General features: G+C 47.3%; 1 protein-coding gene across 1 annotated transcript in view; it reads right to left on the bottom strand.

The window, feature by feature from the left end:
* Cdh13 (cadherin 13) overlaps positions 1–21,457 on the bottom strand; it is a 1,006,804-nt gene that overhangs the window by 63,576 nt on the left and 921,771 nt on the right. The window contains exon 10 of the mRNA XM_028752897.1: positions 17,437–17,690. Within this exon, the coding sequence (XP_028608730.1) occupies positions 17,437–17,690 (254 nt within the window). The remainder of the gene's footprint in view (positions 1–17,436; positions 17,691–21,457) is intronic.

Genomic DNA, 21,457 nt, shown 5'->3' with positions numbered 1-21,457 from the left:
ATAGTTCTAGTTTTATTTCTATTGTGATAAAACCCTGGAAAAAGCAACTTAGGTAGAAGAGGATTTTAGTTCACAATTCTGGGTTACTGTCCCAGCAACAGAAGCATGAGACTTCTGGTCACTTCATATCCACAGGGGAAGAGGAGGAGAGGGAGAGAAAGGGTGGGGAGAGAGGAAGGGGGAGGGAGAATAGGAGAGAGGGAGAAGGGGAGAGAGGGAGAGACAGAGAGGGAGAGAGGGAGAGGGAGAGAGGGAGAGGAAGAGGGAGAGAGGGGGTTGAGAGAGACAGAGAGGGAGAGAGAGAGAAGGACAGGGAGAGAGAAGGAAAGAGAGGAAGAAGGGAGGAAGAGAGAGGGAGGGAGAGAGGGTGGATTAAAAGAGGGAAAGAGTGAGGGAGAGAGAGGAAGATGGAGGGAGAAGGAGAGGGAGGAAGAGGGAGGGAGAAAAAAGAGGGAAAGAGGGAGAGAAGGAAAGGGGGAGAAGAGAGAGAGAAGGAGGGAGTGGGAGGAAGAGGAAGGGAGAGTGAGGAGAAAGCAAAAGAGGGAGAGGGCGAGGGAAGGAGACAGAGGAAGAGAAGGAGAGGGAGAGAGGGAGGGAGAGGGAGAGGGAAAGAGAGAGGGAGAGGAAGGGGAGGGGGAGGGGGAAGGGGAGACAGAGGGGAAGAGGGAGAGGGAGATAGAGGGAGAGAGAGGGAGAGAGAGGGAGAGGGAGATAGAGAGAGAGGAAGAGAGGGAGAGGGAGAATATCTGCTAGTGTTTAGTTTGCTTTCTCTCCTCTTACCTCTCCTGGACCCCAACCAGGAAATGGTGCCACCTATTTCAGACTGAGTATTTCCACATCCATTAAAGCAATCAAGACAAATCCCCCACCAACAGTCACAGCCGCAGTCACAGCCACAGCCACAGCCCAATAGCACAACTCTTTTCTCAAGGGATTCTAGGTTGTGTCCAACTGACAAAACTAACCACCATGCATGGTTCCTCACTGGACTCAGAGATCACCCATTTCTGCCCTCCTCAGGGCTGGGTTATAAGCGAGCGCTGACATGTCTGACTCTCACATGGGCGCTGGGGATCTGAATTCAACTCCTCGTGTTTGCATAGCAAGTACCTTACCCACTGAATCACCGCCACCCAAAAGCCATTTTCTTTTTTTTTTTTGCTTACATGGTGTATGCTCTCATCATTAAAATCTCGACAACGTAAAAAGTGAAGAAACAACTCCAAGTCTTGTGAGAGCCACTCAGAGCCTGGGTATTCTATTCTAAGTCTTTTTGGTGTATTATGTCCACATTTTGGGGTGGGACAACTCACAAGCCTGGTGTTCCGTTTCTTCCACTTGAGTTGCTAAGAACAGTATCCTCAGCCTAAGATTTCCCACAAACACCAGCCCTTCCCTCTCCACGTACCCCTCCATCTGTCTGCTCTGCCATTTATTTATGCGGCCCCTTTGGCTGGACACTGAGCGTGTTTTCTAACTTTCTGCTATCATAAATACGCCTTCAGCACACGGCTCTGCACATAAATCTCTGTTTCCCGAGGATGTAAGTGTCTGACACTGTTTCTGATTATTTCTTTGAGATAAATTCCAAAGAGCGGAATCACTGCCACGGAAGAGGAGAGCCGTTTGAAAAAAAGTTGATGCATAATGCAAAATGTCTTTCAGAAAGTTTGTTTCAATTTGCATGCCTTGCCTGGGCTCGCCAGGGCTGCCTGACAGTGGGGCTTTGTGGTTGCCTGTGTGTGCTGAAGTTCAGAGAGATCCATGACCTGGGTATGAAAGCTCTTCTTAGCCCTGTCCTGGAACGCTAGGACATTCCTGCTCCCCTGAGCTGCTCAGACTCCCCCCTCTGGGCTCTCCCATGCTCCCTTCAGTAACTCGGCCATCTCCTTCCAGGAAACACAGTGGAAGCTTTAACTTTTGGTTCCAAAAAGAATGGCTAGGTTTTGCCTCTGTCTACTTTAACCTTTTTTATCATCTGTGTTTGGAAAGCCCCTCTTCCTAGGCCACCGGGTCAGATTGTGGATTCACTGTTAAGTGAGGCTCAGGGATGGTTGTAAAGGAGTAAGCTTTCGATGAGGAATCTCAAGCCCATGGTCATAGACCTCCAGTGTCTTCTGACCTTGTGGAGGGATGGGGGGGGGGAGGAAATTCAAAAGCAGAGGTGACTCAGTTTCCCTCTATACATACAGGCCAGCCACATCTCTCAGCTTCCCTTGCAGCAAGGCTGGGGTGAGGGAATATATAGAAATGGTAATGTTCATCCATGACCAGCTACACTTCCCACAAGGCCTCTTGGCTCTCTCTTCCCCTTTCCACAGTAAGAGTAACCCTAGCCACACATTGGTGACAAAGCCTAAATGACACAGCCTCACCACCCAGCCCCACAATGCAGAAGGAGCATGGATCACTGAATGGCACCATAGGTAAAACTGCCTTCCCCTTCATTGGTGTTGGTCCGCCATGGGAGTGACAGTACGCTTGTGTTAGGTCTGTGTTAGGAGCCAATGTCACTCTTGATCAATTAAGACAGTATGACGGAGCCTTGAGAAGCAGGTTCCAAGGGCAGCATGGCCATAGGTGGGGCTGTCAGAGGTGATGAGGGAAAAGCTTTTAACACAAGCTATGTCTGCGGTGATCTGCCAAGTATTACAATAACTGAGAACACAGCCTGGGCTCTTATTAAATTGCAGAGACCATGCTATGAGGTCTGCTAGATTAGCCCTGTTTAATCCTCTCAATGGCTCCAGGAGCTATCTCCTTTTACATCTGGAGAGAATGAGGGATGGAGAGATTAAGTAAGTCCCCAAAAGGCCGTGACCCCTGGTGGCAGAGCTGCTGTCGGAGGCAGCCTGCTCACATGTGATCCAGCAAACCAGAGCTGACTCCACGCAGGGGGAGGAACTACTGTGATGGGGGAAGAGAAGATCAAGCAGCTGTGGGGAAAGGCAGAAAGAAGGGCAACCCAGAGACTGCGTGAGAGCTGTGTTCTGACCAAGATTAGGAAACGCACTTTGCACCGGACTCTGGCCACGGTGCTGAAAGCATCAGCCTGGGGCGCCTGGTTCTGGCCATGGTGCTGAAAACAGGCAGAGAAAGCGTGTGAGCTGACCGCGGTAGGTAGGAACAAAGAGGAAGAGGAGAACCCGACACAGCAGGAGCTAGTGTGCTGGCGAATGCCCACTGGGACTTGAACATTCTAGTTTCAGTTCATACACAGGTGCTCTCAACAACCGGCAGGGCAAAGGCCCCTTCTGTCACTGTGTGGGTAGCGTGGGTCTGGTCTGGTGAGATGTGGTGTCTTCGATTGGCATGCAGGATGCATTCCATGGATAATCAGGGGACAAAGGAACTGAAGGGGGATGTGCCAGCGTGGCATTTACACAGGAAGTAGAGCAGGGGCTGAGGGTGTAGCTCAGTTGGTAGAAGACTTGCTGAGCATGAACAAGGCCCTGGACTTCCCAGGATGAGAACAGAACATAAATATCTTTTAGAAAAGAAGGGATCTGGAGAGGCAGCTCATCTGGTAAAATGCTTGCCTTGCAAGCACGAGGACCCGAGTTTGATCAGCAGTGCTTGTGTAAAAGGCCAGGTGTGGTGACGAGTGCTCATTATCAGAGCTGGAAAGGCAGAGGGAGGAGGATCCATGGGGCTTTCTGGCTAGGCAGCTTAGCATAATCAGAGAGACTCGTGTTCCTGTCTCAATAAAGCAAGGTGACTTGCTCCTGAAGAGCAATACTCGAGGTTAACCTCTGGTCTCCTTGCCCATACACATGTGCGCACACATGAACATCCAAATACACAGGAACCAACACAAAGAACCCCCTCCCCAACACACAAATAGAGGAGAAAGTGAACAAGAGACGTCACATCCATCACCGGCCTCTTAGTGAAGCTCCCCCAGTCCTCCCCCTAGCTACCCTTGCTTTTCTTATTCTTAAATATCCTGACAGAGAGCTCCTGATCTCTTCAGAGGCTGAGGCTTTATCTTCTGGCTCGGTAGCTGCAGCCACCACAGAGTTAAGTAATGACAGAGTGAGTTATTATCCAGACTGACTTCAGCTGGGTCTGTAACCTGCAGCCCAGGTACTTCACTGTTGGAATGCTCACACAACTGTCTCAGTGGTGACATGAAAAATGTCCCTTGTAATCCCCTGACTTAGAGCCATATATCCTTAGAGTCATGACTCTACACTTTGCGTGTGTGGGGGGAATAATGTTGTTTTGTTGAGAAGGGAAAGAGGGTGTAATTTCATTTCCCTTAAACGTTGCATTCCTTCTTGTTAATCAAAAATTAGTAGCTCTTTAAAAAAAATAAATAAACACAGCTCAAGCTCCCTGGGAAGCTGCTAGCACAGACTTTTTAATTACACAGAACGGAGAAACAATGAATTCCTTCACTTCTCACCTCTGGAACTAACAAGACAAAAACACAATGGTGGCCGTACCTAGGTGGTAGGATTTAAGGTGAGTTTTAATTTGCTTCTCTGTTCTGCACTGTGCTTGTTGGTTTTTGTACAATGAGCTTGTGTTGTTCATTAAAAACATATAAGTGACTGAAAAAGAAGGGAGAGGGGCTATAGAATTCTAAAAACTTACACATAAAGGAAATGAATGCAAGCATGTTTCCCGGACTCTTGACTCTTCACTGCGTTCCCAGGAGCAGCCCCTGTGGCTGGCAGGGGTGCCGAACCTTGCAGACTCTCTTTCAGGAATCTCCCGGTTTCTAAAGAACACCTGGCCGACTTGCAGCCATCTTTTTAGCTGTTCACCCATCTCTTCTTTGTTTCTCAGAAGGAAGGGCCTGCATGCCCGATTCTTACTGTATCCTCAGCAACAGTGCCTGATACTTTTTAGGTACTTGTTAAATAGTTGAATGGTTGACTCAATGGTGAGCAACGTGAACGGCTCACATTCAACGGAGAGCCAGCTATTCAAAGAAAGGCACTTCCTTTTATGTACACGGGTGTCTTGCCTGCATGTATGTCTATGCACCACACAGTGGAGTACAGAAAAGTGTATCGGGTACCCTGGGCTGGAGTTACACTGGGTGATGAGTTGATACATGGGTGCTAGAAACAAAATTCAGGTCCTTTGTAAGAGCAGCCAGTGCTCTTAATGGCTGAGTCACCTCTATGACCCTCAGCACTGTCCACCTTCCAGTGTCATCAAGGGAGAATCTGCAAAGCTGAGGGGGCCCAGCCAAGGATACCAGTAGAGAGGCTAGAAAGTGATGAACTGTCTCTCATCCCTTCTAAGCCAAGGGGAGGTACGGAGTAGGGAAGGGCATCAAGTAGTAATTAAATATTGCCATTTAATTAGCATTTCCTTGTGCTGTTTATTAAAGTCAGAGCCGGGTGGAAATCCCTTTTAATGCTTCGTGAAGACTCCTTATTATCTCCTGGGTAGGAGTTGGTGCATCTCATGCCTGGGCAAGAATTATTTGAAAACCACTCATTTGCAAGTCACTCATTAATTAAATTAAATTTTTACTGAGAGCCTACTATGTTCCACAGGTGTTGTTCATAATTAGCCCAGCACCCAAGGATTATAGCCCAGGGAGGGAAGACAGGAAGAAAAGACACAGGCAAGAACTCATGGGCAATTTTTGTTGGTCACCATATTTATGTCCTATGAGGTCACCAAGGAAAACAGAATTAGGCAAAGATAAACTCATGCTCCTGGGGTAAAATAAAGTGCTAGGTTCCTTCAAGCCTATAGATCAGAGCATGACCTTGTTTCAGCTGTGACCCCTTGTTTATGCAGACTCACTGGCCTTGAACTCACGGCCAGTGTGGAACCATAACCATGTCTGAATGAGGCTTGTGCACCATGTGTATTTTCTCTGGACAGCTCAACAAGGTTTCCTTGGGGTTGTGCTTGGGGACAATGCTGTGTGTGACCATTTAATGGGGGGAAAAACACCAACAGACAGCAAAAAGATGTGAGCCATGGTCTCATGGTTCTCGACTGATTGGTTCCTCTGCTCTCTCATTGTCCCAGGCTTCAAGATGAGCCTAGACTCCAAGGGACTTGATGGATGGGGTTGGGGGGAGAAGGACAGAGATGGCACAGACCCTTCAAATGGTGGCCCTCAGCCAGGATGATCAAACCAAGATCCCTTAAGAGATGAGGTAATGCTGTAAGAACCAGGACACTCTTCCGGGTGTAGATGTGTTTGACATCTGCTCTTGCAAACATAAATAAATGCTTCCCTACTTCAAAGATCTTTGACAAAACAGACCTGGATGTCAATTCCTTCTCTCCAGTTTGCCCAACCGTGACTATTAGAACGCCACCCATCAGCAGCTAAGGGACAAGGTGACCACCCCCACCTCACACAGGTTTGCACGATGAGGAGACACCAGTTGGATTTTCAGGAGTGACACTCCAGTGGCTTCTCGCATCACCCTTTCTATTTCGCCTTGCTTCTCTTTCATCTGAGGTTCCCCCTTTCTTACTACCCGTTTAAAACCTCCTGTTGTCTCTTTCTGTTTTCAGTCAGAGACATCTTTTTCCTTCAAGCCTCAGGGCTGATTTCTACAGTGAAGGGATCTCCATTCACCTGCTGTGTCTTGCAGCCGGACTGTCTGCCGAAAGCTTGTGTTCCGTAGCTTCAGTCTCCAGCCCTGACACCCCCGGGAGGTACCTTTGAGAGGCACAGTCCGGGGGTGAGGGGAGGAATCCAGATCAGTGAGGGCATGTGCTCCAAGGAAGCTGAAATCATGGCTCCATCCTCTTTGTTCTATGGAGTTCACCAAGAGCTGGAAAACTTATCTGCAACGTGTTTCCAAAGCAACAGGCTCACATGCTCGCAGATGTAAACTTCCAAAACCGCAAGCCAAAAATCCATCCTTCTCTTTATAAGTTAATTTAGCTCAGGTCCTTGCAGCTGTATCGGAAACCTGATTGTCACAGAAAGGGTGACTACCCGTGCCTCACCTCCCTGGCTGACAGTTCCGAACAGGCAGATATATTTTCCCTTAGCCTGTATCTCTGATGAACTCATTTCTACCCTTGTTTGGATCCACATGGTCACTGAGCCTTTCCCATAATGCTTTTCATAGAGAAGTACCAGTGTTGCCAGCATTCCTATGCAGAGCCAGCGCCCAGCTGGATACAGGAAGAGACCCAGCAGCAGCTGTTGTACTGTACCCGAAACTTTCCTGCCTTCCTTAGTGTGAATGTTGCAGTAATTATAATTTTAAAATAATTCCTTAAAAAAACTATTTTATGTGTATGTATATGTGTATCTGAGTATGTGCACCACTTGTATGCAGTGCCCTGGGCAGCCAGAAGGGGGCACTGAATCCCCCTGGATGTAACATGGAGGCTAGCAGAAGAGGAAAGAGAAGCAGGCAGTGATGAGGTGTATTTCGTAATGTTTTAAAATTACATTTATTTAGTGATATGTGTGTGTGTGTGTGTGTGTTCATGCACACACATGTGTGAATGTGTGTATACATGTAGAGGAACTTTTAGAGGTCATTTCTTTTTTTTCCCACCACATGGGTCCTGATGGTGGAACTCAGGTGGTAAGACGTGGTGCCTATGCCTTCACTGTTCATCTTGTTGTCCCTCAAATGTACAATTATTGTATGTCAATTAAAAATATTTCTTGCTTAGCATGAGTTGTGATCCTGTCCCCCAAAGCAAGGGCTAGGGAAGTAGTTCAGCGGATACACAGCCAGGCCTAGAGTGTAGCTTACATGTAGCTCAGTGGTAGATTGTGTCTGGTAAGCGTAAGGAGACGGGTACAGGTTCCAAGATGCCCACCCCAAACAATGACAGTGGATGCTATTAACTGCTGTCTTCATTGCTATGTCCCCAAGATGCTGTAGGTATTCGTTACATGTTTTTGGAATGGATGTATGGATGTATAGATGTATGTTTGTATAGATGTATGGACGTACAGAAGTATGGATGAGAGACTGGTCCAAAAATCCAGAGGCCCTCTCTATCATTCACAGGCCTTCACATAGGGATCAGTAGGAGTTCCAAATAGCAACGCAGGTCTGGTTTTACAGTGTGATTCTTGGCCGTGCTTTTGGGACACACGGGAGAGCCACAGCTTAGCCACAATGGCAAGACCTCTGTTTAGTGTCTCATCACTTCAAGCCCCGAGTCCCAGAAGAGTCAGGGAGGCCAGCTAGGCACCAAGGCTGGGCAGAATTTCCTGTGTTAGTTCTCTGACCTGCTTGCCCACTCTGATTACTGTTTGAGGGTTGATGCTAGGATCAGCCTCTGGTGAGACCCTGAGATGCACTCAGCACTGGCTGGTGTTGCTGACTGTCAGGTGTGGTCTCTCTTTTATTCTATACCAGAGATCTACACCTAGTTTGAATGTCTTTATTACAAAGTATTAAAAGCTAGGGATAGCTAGGCATGGTTTCGCATGCCTGTAATCCCAGCACTTGGGAGAAAGAGGTAGGAGATCAGGAGTTCAAGGTCATCCTCAGCTACATAGGAAGTGTGAGGCCAGCCTGAGCTACATAAAATGCTGCCTCAAAAAAAAAACACCCCCTAAAACAAACATTTCCCTAAGCAAATTGAATGACTTAGAAAATAAATATTGGGCAAGAAGCAATATTAACATTTGTCAATATTTTTCTAGATTGGTTCTGAGAATTAATTTCCGAGGCAGACAAGAAGGCAAATGATAATTATATTCAAATACAGCCAATCTGAAACCCTATTTTCAACTCTGAGTGTCTGCCCCCTGGCAAATGCATAGCATGCGTAGACAGATGTTTCAAAGCTAATTTATAAAATAACCTTGAGACTGTTTAACCAGTGCTTTTGGATGATCGAACCCCGTGCACGCCACCCAAGGAATCCATGGACATCTTCTCTGTGGGTTACGACAAAACCCAGAGTTCTGTCCTTAGAGACCAGAGAACTCAGACCTTTAAAGATCCTTTTGTGTAACTTATTAGGCTTTCTATCCCACACACATTTCCATAACGGAAGAATCTGACCACTCAAAACAAGGGCTGAGTCTACTAATACATTTACATAAATAATTAAGAATTCCACAGCAATGCGGCGATAAAATGTATCACTGCCATAAACTTCCAACTGAAGAACATCACTTTAATTAAAAATTACAAAGGACTCCCATAAACAACTCATTTATATTTCAAGCACTGTGTTGGGTGACTGCGGAAAGAAATATCTGGACTCATTAAAAAAACAACAAAACTACCTCACCCCAAATCTTATTATTGAGGTCAGTAACCACGTGTAATTAGAATGAAGTGTTAATAGGTCTTTGTAGAGGGAGAGGCTTCTTCTAATTTCCCCAGGTAGACAGGTTATAAGCTAGCCTTTAAGATTTGATTAAAATTTAGAAGGTGGGTGGCACCCCAAATTAAACTCTTAAATCTGAGTTTGAAACCTAGTTAGGACATTTGTGAACCTCCTCTCTCTCACTGAACATTTATTGCTTATGTATCTTGGGTACCTGTGTGTCTCAGAATCCCAGGGGTGACAGAATTTCCATTTTCAAGCCAGTTGAAATTTTCTTCTTCTTCTTCTTTTTTTTTTTTGTCTTCTGCTTCCAAAGGAAGCAATTACAGAATAAAAGTCCCACAGTTAGCTAATGACATTTTTTTTTTTAAATTTTTTTGCCCAATTTACCACTTTTCTTTTTTCTTGGCACAAGTATGCTCGGTTTTCTTTTAAAAGGCCCTAAATAGTAGATAAAACAGGGCTGAAGACTTTTCTGAAGAAAAGTCTTGATGAGCCCAGGATGATCAGAGAAAGACGGAACTGGACATTACAAACAAATCTTTTGGTGCGAAGTTTCTGTTATTCCGTGGCTTTCTTTGCCATTTTTTGAATGCTTGAGTGCCATTCAGCTGAGAAGGCTTAGGTTTAGGGAAAAGGGAGGGGCCATGTAAGATTAAGACAGCCCCTAACCCCCTCCAGCCCCAAAAGAAAAAACCAGGGCAGAGCAGGTATCATTGATTCAGAGGCTGTGCTCAAAGAACAGACTCAATTTAGATCAAGTTTGTAGGCTCCCCCCTCCCTTCCCGCAGACGGAAAAGACTCTCTATGTAACCTTCCCTCTGGTGCTGGTCACCCTGCCTGGCACCAGATTAAAACAGGGCCGTTGGAAACACTTCCACAGCTGGTGGGCGTTAGTGAGTGTGTAGGGATTAAGAGAACAGTGGTAGGATATGGGGGAGGAGGATACTGATGGGATACAGCAGAGGAGGAGGCAGGAGGGTTATGAGTTCAAGGTCAGCCTGGGCTACACTTTTTGGGTCAGCAATATGGGTCAGTGGGTAATGGGATTTGCGGCTGACCTGTCCTAAATTTGATCCCTGGATCAAGGTGTGAACCAATGGAGGCAAACTGTCCTCTGACCTTCACACAGGCACTGTTCTACACCTGTGTGTGCACACATAAGTAATAACACCAAAAATTAAAACAAACTAGTCATGTCTGTTTATGCATCCATATACTGGCACTCAGACACTGCAACTCAGCCACCACCATCCCTCCTATGCCTGTTAATTGGGCTCTTGGCATATGCCAGGCCCAGGAACAGACCTGGCCTGTGTTTAGACTTTCAAGGTCCTTAGAAGCTTTCTATCCAAAAGAGTCTTCACCCCAACTCATAAAAAGTACACCCAGCATATCCATATAACACGTGGAGTTTTTTGCTACGAAAAATTTAAAACTGTTTAAGCATTTTTTCCTTTTTCTTTTCTTTTTCTTTCTTTCTCTTTTTTTTTCAAGACAGGGTTTCTCTGTGTAGCCCTGGCTGTCCTGGAACTCACTCTGTAGACCAGTCTGGCCTCGAACTCAGAAATCCGCCTGCCTCTGCCTCCCAAGTGCTGGGATTAAAGATGTGTGCCACCACTGCCTGGCTAGCATTTTTTTTTTCACTTGCAATTATTTGATGAGGAAAACATTCCACGCCCCATTGCTCGCCCTCTCCCTGGCATCTGCTCAGGTATTCTTGCAAGGTGAATACCTGCTTCAGGTACTCGGGCAATGTGAGACACGTGCCTGCTTTGCAAACTTGAAGATGTTTCTGAAATACTGTTTAGTTCGCAGGAGCTGTCCCAAGATAGGAACGTTGGACATTTAATTTAACTTCAGATGTATTTTGTGATTTCTCTCTCCCCTCCCTCCTCCTCAAACATCACCAACATTCATTTCCCCTTTTTCTTTTCTTCTTTTAAAAAATATATGAGTATACTGTTGCTCTCTTCAGACACACCAGAAGAAGGCATCAGATCCCTTACTAGATTAGGCTTACTTAGAGGTTATTATGTATGTGGGGGGCATCAGGAGACCCCTTTCTGGAGGAGGCTGGGGTGACCGTCAAGGGCAGGCTGGACCCAAGTGATGGCCCCAGGATGTCCGCTGAGGAGGGCATGGCTCCTTGTTGTTGGCTTGGGGGTCAAGCATGGCTGGAATTGAGATGGATGGAGGTGATTATTGGAACTCACTCAGCACAGGGAGTCTTAGATTGGATGGAGACAGAGATGAGGAAAAGAGATGAAGAAAGAGAATGAGGGAGGAAGAGGGGGAGGAGCGAGAGGAAACACTACAATGTCACCAGAAGACGCCTCACTCCCATCTTGCAGAGGAGGAAGGAAGAAGAGGGAGAGGCAATGAGGGGATTGTGGGTAGAGAGAAGAGATGAGGAGAAAGCCCAGCTGGAAAAGTGTTTGTCATCCAAGTGTGGGGACATGAGTTTGATCCCCAAAACACACATCATAAAACCCAGGCATGGTGATGCATGCTTACTATCCCAGCACTGGAGAAGCAGAGACAGGTGGACCCCTGGGGCTTCTTGGTCAGCCAGCCTAGGCTATTTGGTGATCTCTGGGCAGTGGGAGACTTTTTCAAGGTGGACAGCTTCTGAGGTTGGTCTCCAGCCTCCCACACGTGAACACACATACTTGTATACACATGATCACTCACAAGGTGGTGGCAGGCAAAGGATAGAAATAGAGAGAGGAGGGGGGACAAGAAAGGCAGAAAGGTTTGGAGTGAGACAGATGCCAGAGAGGTGGGAGTTGGGGGTGAGAAGGGCAGAGAAGGACTGAGCTAGGAGAAGAAAGGCCAGAGAGATGGACAGAGCGAAGGACACGGAAGTAGAACAGGATGGACAGAGAAGCAGAGGGACAGGGACGTTTTGGCACAGCCAGTGCTAAGAAGGAGACAGAGTTCTGTGCAGGACCGCTGGGGCCTCCCTGTGGCCTGGCTGTGAGTGGAGGCTGCTTGGGGCTGAGGGTTGGGTCAGCAACATTTTCTTTTGTTGTGCCTTAGTCAGCTAAGTTCAGAGGTCTTGAGATAAAATAATAGCTCCCAGAGTGCAGCTCTCTCCTCTTCTAATCCCGTTCCCTAAAGAATGACTTGATCCACAACAGCAATGAGACCAGAGACCACTTGCAAAGTCATCAACTGCCTGTGAAGAGCTGTGGGAAAGTCTCCCCCAGCCTGGCCCCTCCACTCAGCCTCCCTCACCCCCTGCACGTACAGCCTCCCTGGAGACCCCTTTCCAGTGTGCTGGATCAAACTCCCCATCACTGAAGAGCCTTTCCTTCCCAGGGCAGCAGCTCTACTTGCCAGGGATGTTTCATGAGTTCGGAACCAGTACCAGAAAATGGAGGAGCAGGCAGGGCCAGGAGGAGGAATGCTGAGAAAAGGGAAGGGCGGGGAGTGGAGAGGAGGGGAGGTGATGGGAGAAGAGAGAAGGTCCAGCCAGTGAAGCTGAGGAAGGGATACTTGACAGGCAATTCTGACTCCCGGTGGGGAAAGAGACCAGCCTAGCATCCCTCATCCAAGCCAGCATCCCTTATCCAGTGCAGTATCCTTCAGCAAGTTCAGCACCCTCAGCAAGTTCAGCATCACCCAGCCAGCTTAGCATTTCTTAGCCAGTTTTGCATCCCTTGATAGGCCTGTGAGAAGATGTTGGTCCTCTTGGGTGACCAGCTGTAGAGAAGTAAGGCAGCTGTGCTGTCTGAGGGCTTCTGTGGTTTCCAACCATGGGGCCCATCTGTGCCTCCTGAAAACCCAGCATGTGCTCTTGTCTCCTGAGAAGGGCCCCAGCCCTCTCTCAGTGGTACCAGTTCAAGCCTTCACAGAAGATGCTTGGATCAACAATAAGTCCAGCTCATGAGCATTGTCCATCCCCTTGCTCTTCAGGGTCACATGTCCCAGATGGCTCAGTGAGGCCCTGCTGGTACTGGCTGCACTGCTTCTGGGTAGGGTGTGGCTCTTTCTGCAGGCAGATATAGATAGGACTGTTCCAGGGCTGACCTCATTTCCTTGGCACCGTACAAACCTGGTTGAGGATGGTGCCAGCCAGGGAGAATAGCACCGAGATGTGAAAAGGAGTCTGGCTTAGGTACCCCAATGCCATCCCACTGGTTGCAAGGTCCCCACATTTCAATCAGCCGGGCTAATCCATGCATTGTTCGGCACAGGTGAGTCTAAGCTGGGTCCAGGTCACTGGTGGCCTGTGGTCACAGATAGTGGTCAGACCTGCCTTTCCAGTCCACGGGATAGAGATATTTAGCTGCCCCAAACCCACTGAGTGGGTGCTCCATTGCAGTGGGGCACAGTAGGAAACCCATGGCCTCTAGTTCTATATAGCTTGGATCATGGTTTCCAGGATCTGAAGTTTGCCTTAGTGCCCTTCAGTGGCTTGGCCATCACCAATCAACTTTCTCTCTGCATCTCATCCTGTCTTTCACTCCCTGTGCAAGGAGGAGTGTTTCCTTTGGTCTCTCTCAGTGCTTAAGGAGTGTGCTCTCCTGCCCTCCTTCCTGGCCCACCATGACATCTCCGCTGTCCCTCCAGCTAGGTGCCCTCTGCCAGAGGCTCATCCTCTGCTCAAACCCAGTGACTTGATAGGAGTGTGAACTGACTCCAGTGATGGGGGAGGGAGACAGGGAGGGACAGTGGGTGGAGATGCTGTGTTTTCCCTGTGAAGCTCTGACATGCCAGGCCACCTGCTCATGACACCTGGAACCTCAGGGATGCCCTGGAGCCTGTGCAGCTTCTAGCTGCTTCTCCTTCTGCTCCCTCATCCTATAAACAGGGATAGACCCACAGCGAATAAACCCTTGGCTTAAGTTCACCCAGAACTGCATTCAATTAGAGAATCCAAAGGGACCCTTCTCTCCCACTGTCGCTGTGGCTTTTGTTTTGGGAACCCCCACCAGTCACTCTCCATTCCATTAACCCTTTGATCCCCAGCAGCACCAGAGCTGAGACAGCAAGGCAGAGCCCAGGCTTAGCAATGCTAGGTCCAGCTGCAGCTCATTTTATCCCCCAAAGGAATCCCCTGCCTCCCTCCGCCTCCTATTGTAGAAACACAAAATGATGGTAAGCCACACTAAAGAGGCCTACACCGCCTTGTAGCTAAGCTACAGGTTTCCCATCAAAGTCTTTAAGGAATGCTCGCTTTGACGGTTAAATTGTCTTTTCCTTTGCTAGATCTCCAGCAGGGGCCAGGGGAAGAGAGCCCAGGGGAAGAGAGGTGATCTCCGGTTCCCACTGACAGAGGAGTTGTTCCTATCTTACAAAACCCTCTGGTTCATCTGGCAAATTAGAAAATCTGGAAGCGAAAAGACACTGTGGTGTGTGTGTGTGTGTGTGTGTGTGTGTGTGTGTAAAACAATCTATCCTTCCTCCTTGCCAGTTCATTTCAGACTTTCTCTTCAGAGATAAGTTGCTCACTTGGGCCTGTGCAGTGTGATTCGTTCACTGTGTGACAGTGTTCCATCAAGGGCATCCTGCAGCTGCTGGCAGGTGATGTGGGCCATTTAATGAAATCTTATTAGGAAGAGACCTTCTACTGAATCCTGGAGCAGAGCATAAAAAGGAAGCAGGACTGGGAAGATTTGAGCTGCATCTGACCTAAAGCCTTCTCCCAGAAGAATACTGGCATTTATAGAACCAGGAGGTTCTATGTAAAGTTGACAAAGGTGGGGGAAGCAAGTAGCCCCATCCAGCTGGGATGCCTATGAACCATGGCAATGACCAGCATGGTGAGCTGTCCTTAAGGGTGCAGTAGTGCACTTCTATCTTGGCTGTAACGAACAGCTATCTGATTGGATTTAAGGCCCATTCAACAGGAGAGAAGTCATATGAGGTACTCGAAACATAGCCAGCTCCTTGGGGGGAGTGAGATTGTGGATCTTAGAGGAGAACCTAAGGCTGCAACTTTACCAGACCAGCACGATTCCCAACTGCTTTCTAAAATTTATGCTTATGCTCACAGATACTTCTCATCAAAGAGGCTTCTCTGTAGCAGGCGGAGACCTTCATAGAAAACCTCACATGGTCAAAATACAGAGAAAAACCTATTGTGGGGTACCCAGGCCTAGTGGATATATTCAAAACACAAACCCTGGACTCAAGACTCAAGGAAGATCATGAAAGAGAGGGCAGAAAGACGCTATGAGCCACAGGAATGGGAAGTCTGTTCTGAGAGTGCCTCCTAGATTGAGAGGGAAGAGGTACCCCGGACACCTCGACAACATGGCTGCCTAACAAGACCTGAGCAGTGACAACACCAATAGACATGTTGACATGGAAGGGAAGAATCTCAAGAGGTTCCACTCCCCCCAACCCCCAGACAAAGGACCACAGGTCACTGAGGAATGGTGGAAGAGGGAGAAATAGCATTCCCCAGGGATGGGCCCCTAAGTGGTCATCCAATACCAAGTGGTTAGCCCTGAAGTCATATACATACAAGCTATACAAATGAACCGAGTAGGCTGTATTCATGTACTTATGCATATATAAGTTTGACAATAACAAAGGAAAAAGGGGCCAGGAATTTGGGAGAGAGTGGCTGGTGCTGCCTGTGAGGTAGAGAAGGGAAAGGGGGTCAATGGTACAATTATATTTTAAGTATAATTCAACCAAATATAACTAAATATAAATAAAAATAAGTTAAAACAAAAAAACCGTGAAGAAATGAAGGCAGAAATTGTCAAGCGCCCCACTTCCGCTATTGATTATTAGAAGTCCAGCCCAGAGGTTCATGTCTAAGGATCAGGCAAATTCTGCTCTTGGTCTTTGAGGCCCAGAACTAATGTCCATTCAGAAGCCAAGGGGACAGACAGGGCACTGTGTCAGCCTGTCTCCTCTGCTGTCACACCTGGGAAGACTTGAGCAAGCACTCACACCTATCTTGAGTGTAGGTCTATGCACGAGTAGATGCATGTGGAGGCCAGCCTCTATCAGTCTCTAGTGTTAATAATTATTAGAGATAGGGTCTCACACCATAGCCTTGACTGGTCTGGACCTTGTTATGCAGACCATGCTGGCCTTGAATTCACAGAGGAGATGATGCCTCTCCCCCCCCCCACACACACACCAGTGCTTGGATTAAAGATATGAACCACTATGCCTAGTGCACAGATTATTTTCTGTCAACTTGATAGAAACTTGAGCCACCTGGGAAGAGAGAACCTCTGTTGAAAGACTGCCTCCGTCAGATTGGCCTGTAGGCGTGTCAGTGCCTCCATCAGATTGGCCTGTAGGCAGGTCAGTGCCTCCATCAGATTGGCCTTGTAGACGTGTCAGTGGAGGGAGTTCCTTGGTTAATGATTGATGGTGGAAAGCCCACCCACTGTAGGCAGCGCCACCCCTGGGCAGGTGGTCCTGGTGAACTCCTCCAAAGTTCCCACCTCTGCTACTGCTTGGGGTCCTTACACGACTTCTCTCAATGATTCAACGTGACTTGAACATGTAAGCTATTCCTCCCCAAGCTGCTTTTGGCCATGGTGTTTATTATTGTTTGGTTATGGTGGTAGAAAGCAAACTAGGATACCTGGCCTCTACCTTATGCTTTGAGGCAGGGCCTCTCATCAAACCTGAGGCTCACTCACTAATAAAGCCAGACTGGCCAGCTGGCAAGCTCTAGGGATCTTCCTGTCTCTGCTTCCCCAGTGCTGGGATTACAAGTGTGCTGCATCACACCATCCAAATGGGTTCCAGGAACACAAACTCAGATATTTTTGCTCATTGAACTGCCTTCCCATCCCTGAATTCACAATACCTCTATCTACAAACGGAACCAACCAGTGCCTTTTTCATAAGGTTGGAGCACCAGGGGATGCAGAAGCCCACACAGCCTGTCTCTTCTTTCTGACCCTCTGGATTAGGCTAGGGCATTTGAGAGTGTAGCCTTGAAGCCGGTCCCTTCCTGAGTTGGAAGCATGGATAAGGATATTGTCCTCTTACTGAGAGCCATTTGGCTCCATCAAGTACAAACTGCTTTTTCCTCCCACACATCCAGATGGGCACTAGGGTTAACTTAACAGCATTTTGCCATAAGTGAACAGCAACTGAAACCAGCAACTACAACCAGTGACCAGCAACTTGCTTTGGCAACCAAAGAGGAAGGTGGTTTCTTATATGCTTCTATCTGTGGGTCCCGAGTAGCTCACCCACCTGATAGTTTGATGTTGCAGGGAGTCTGGGTCTGTGGCGTTCACTGTCAGCAGCACACTGCCCACAGAGATATTCTCCTGTTTAGTCACCATCATGGGGTCCGGGTAGAAGACTGGTCCCTCGTTGACATCCAGGACTGTGATGTGGACAGTTGCCGTGGAGCTGGGGCCATAGGAGACGTCAGGTACCAATGGGTCCTCATTCTCCACTTTGATCAGCAGGGTGTGAAAGGCAGAGATCTCATAGTCCAGGGGCTGGGGGAGCAGACAGAAGGGTGTTAGAAAGGCACACACCCTGGAGTTCATGTGTACTCTGCACTTGGTGCCTTTGGCATTTCATGGGCAGCTGTGAACACCTGGGGACAGATCTGGGCTTCATGGTTTAAGTCTTGTGCCATTTCAGGGGTCTTTAAGAAAAAGAATATGAAGTCTGGGAATGTGGCTCCGGTGGGAGAAGCTTGGTTAGCGTGCACAAAGCCCTGGGCTCCATCCCCAATACATCACAAGACCAGGTGTGGTGTGGCATGAGATCTCAGTGCTTCAGAAAAGCAGGCAGATCTAGAATCACCTGGGAAGACAGTCTTAATTGAGAATTATCTAGATCAGGTTGGCCTGTGGGCCCATCTGTAGGGCATTGTCTTCATACTTAATTGAGGTGGGAAGACCCAGACTGAACGTGGGAGGTTTCGGGGCTGGGCCCTGGAGTGTTGTAAGAGTGAAGCCAGAAGGCCAGCCAGCAAGCAAGCACGGGTCCAGACATTTATCTCTCTGCTCTTGACTGTGGATGTCAAGTCCCTGCCTTGACTTCCTCTCAACCATAGACTTATAAGCTTAAAACCAAACCAAACCAAACCAAAAGCCCCTTCCTCTGCTAATTTGCTTCTTTTCAGGGCAAATTAATTTTTTTTTAAAGCACAGCAACAGAAATGAACTATAGCAAAGGTCATTGGCTACCTAGTAAGTACTAGGCCAGCCTGGGCTAAAAACTTTTCTCAAACAAGCAGGAAAGGAGCAGGGCACAAGCAAACACGAACTTGGTGCAACACCGTTGTGTTTTGAATGGAAAAAAATAAATGAACCACCCCCACCCCCGCCCCCTACTTCCCTAACTTGAGCCTTAGTCACTGGCAATGCTGATGCTGTAAGGTTTCCAGATTGTAAACTGTAACTCATGACTTCAGCATCCCTGGGGGTTCAGTGAAGGAGAGACCAGAGGGCCTGGGATCCACCAGAGTGTGGAGTCACCCCACTTCCATTACTCTGGTAGACAGGTGAGGCAGGTAAACCTAGCTTCACTCCTAAAGCTGCTGCCTGCCTCGACTTCCTCCCAATGTATGATTGCCTTATTTTATTTTGTTCCTATCCCGCTAACCTGAGAACAACTCACTGCCAAATCCTCTCTCCTTTGATTCTAATAACAGATTTTTGCCCATGCCAAGTGGTACCCTCCATCCTGTGAAAGAAATTTCAGACAAGCGCCAGGGAGCCAAGACAGTTGGGGAATAGTTACTTATTCCAACTGGGACATTTTAAGAAACAGAAATCTCTGGCTTGCTGGGCCAGACTATGTTGAGGGTGTGTATGAAATAGAGGGAGATGTGTGTCCATGTGCTTTTGTATGTAGGAGAGGGCTCAGATTGGGATTACAGAGCCAGAGGCAGGGGTTAGGGCCCTGTGATTTCCTGTAGTGCATTCTCAGGGGAGAGAAATCAAGAGACAGATGAGGATCCTGCAAGGATATCTGTCAGGAGCCTTCTAGGAGAGGCTAAGGCTAGCAGGTGACTTTCCTGGAGGTGGCCCAGGGTTTTTTTTGTATGGCCTAGCATGGGTGAGCTTCTGAGAGGCAAGGTCCCAAGAGACTTCATCTCAGATTGTTTCTTGCAGCTGATATGCTTTTTCCTGTCATTATTACATAGTCTAATGATTCCTGGGCATCAGCCCACCCTGTTGAGCAGATTTTCTTTGGATCAATGAAGATGTACCATCATGTAGTAATGCCATATAGACAAATTGATGATTTCATAATTCCTGATAATGATTTCATAGAATTCCTGATTTGATTCAAATGGTTTTAGGAAGAAAGTTTTAAGAGATGGTTTTAGTTGTTTTGCCAGAAAGATGTAATAAACTTAGAATCAAGAATAGAATGTGCCCCTTCCTCACAGAATAGTAAGTAAAGGCTGCATAATAAGAAATACAATGAGCTTTCACAATTACACTAAGCAGAGAAATAGGCTTGGAACAAATCTGTGATCAAGGAAAAGCACTCATTCTAGGTCAGGTCCAAGAATGAGGCCACAGGTGTGCAGTATGATAAAGCAAGGCCGTGGGAAACTGTTGCTTTGAACTTATAATGAACTTATAAAATGAAACACTGCTTTGAACTAAACATCAACATCCTTCTGTCATTCCCCTTTTGTGTAACATTTTACCTATAAGGTAATTTTTAAAAGAACTTTTGTCTAAGAAGTTATAAGGCCAGAGAGAAGGAACAAAGTGTAGCATTTGGGGCTCTGCCCCACCCACCAAATGTATATGCCTGTTTATACATACATGTGTATGTATATGTGTATGTATATGAGTATGCATGAACAGTTGTGGGGTTGAGGAGACAGGTGGCTAGGCCCGACAAGGGTGTATGTGTGTGTATGAGTGTGTATGAATCTGTGGATATTGCATGTGTAAAAGATGTTAATCATCTTCCTTTCTTTTCTCTCTAGTTCGTGAAGAGTTAATGAGTTCCAAGCCTCTTACCTGGCCACTGAGAGGTCCTTGAGCAAGAGAGAAAAGAAACCAGTGCTTATTAGCATGAAATGGTAAGAGAGAGTTACAGAGAAAGAAACCAGTACCTATTAAAAGGACAAGTAGTAAGCTCATAAGGCCAGGGAATCATCAGTCTTTGATCTTTGTCTGATGCTGTATCCCACTCAGTACCATTCAACCCTAAAGGCCAGCGCAGGCTCCTGGCAGATATCAGAGTGGAGTCCTGGTCAGGATCCAGTATTGATAGTGTAGCACAAGCCAGAGGCCTTGAACCAGAACAATGATTCTTTGCAATGAACATTTGCAAGTAAAACTGTGTGGACAAAAGGGTATAGTGTGGGACACACTGATGCACTACAGTTTCCTTTTGTAAAAAAAAGTCTTCTGGGGTAGGGAAGGTTGCAGAGGAGGAGCGCAGATATGAGGGTGTGGGGAGATGAGTGGGGTTGGGGGTGCATGATACGAAATTCACAAAGAATAAATAAAAAGTTTAAAAAATAATTAAAAAAAATGTATCCTGTAAGATGAAACAAACAATTTCCTCATCTAGGTGACTTCTGGTCATGGTGTTTATTTTCTTCCAGTCTGGGAAAACACATGTTGGGGACCACCAAGTCCCACTCCAGGATACATGATAGAGATAAGTATCTATTTACTCAAGTTTTCCCATGAAGCAGCAGGCTGGTAAGTTACTAGCATCCTCTATAGACTCAGAGGATGGCTCATGCTATTTCATGCTGTTAACCTTTTGAAAGCAGCAGCCTTGGATGGCCAGTGACAGGCTCTCCTGACAGCTCTGTCACTGAATTATTACAGAGGAAGAACTGGGGTGACCCAGAGGTGGGAAAGGGCAGGAATCCAGGCTCTGTGTCTTCTAGAAATCAGGTGTGTCTGTGATCTGCCATGCTCAATGGCTGTGGTACTGATATGATGCAGTTGCTGATGGGATTCTGTACTGGTTCATTTTTATTGTCCATTTTACACAACACAGTCTCCAGGGAAGAAGGAACCTCTGTTGAATAACTGTCTGATTCAGATGATGGCCATATCTGTGGGGCACTGCCTTAAATGTTAACTGAAGCAGGAGGGCCCTGCCCACTGTGCCCAGTACTCTCTCTAGGCAGGTGTGTAAGAAGGATAGGAGACAGAGAGAGACAGATAGACAGAGACAGAGACCAGAGACAGAGACAGACAGACAGACACACACACACGGAGAGAGAGAGAGAGAGAGAGAGAGAGAGAGAGAGAGAGAGAGAGAG

The sequence above is a fragment of the Grammomys surdaster genome, unplaced genomic scaffold (genome assembly GCF_004785775.1).
Source record: "Grammomys surdaster isolate TR1022 unplaced genomic scaffold, NIH_TR_1.0 128, whole genome shotgun sequence".
NCBI lineage: Eukaryota > Metazoa > Chordata > Mammalia > Rodentia > Muridae > Grammomys > Grammomys surdaster.
Note: the sequence above shows the minus strand (reverse complement) of the source record. Positions and strands in the feature narration are given on the sequence as shown.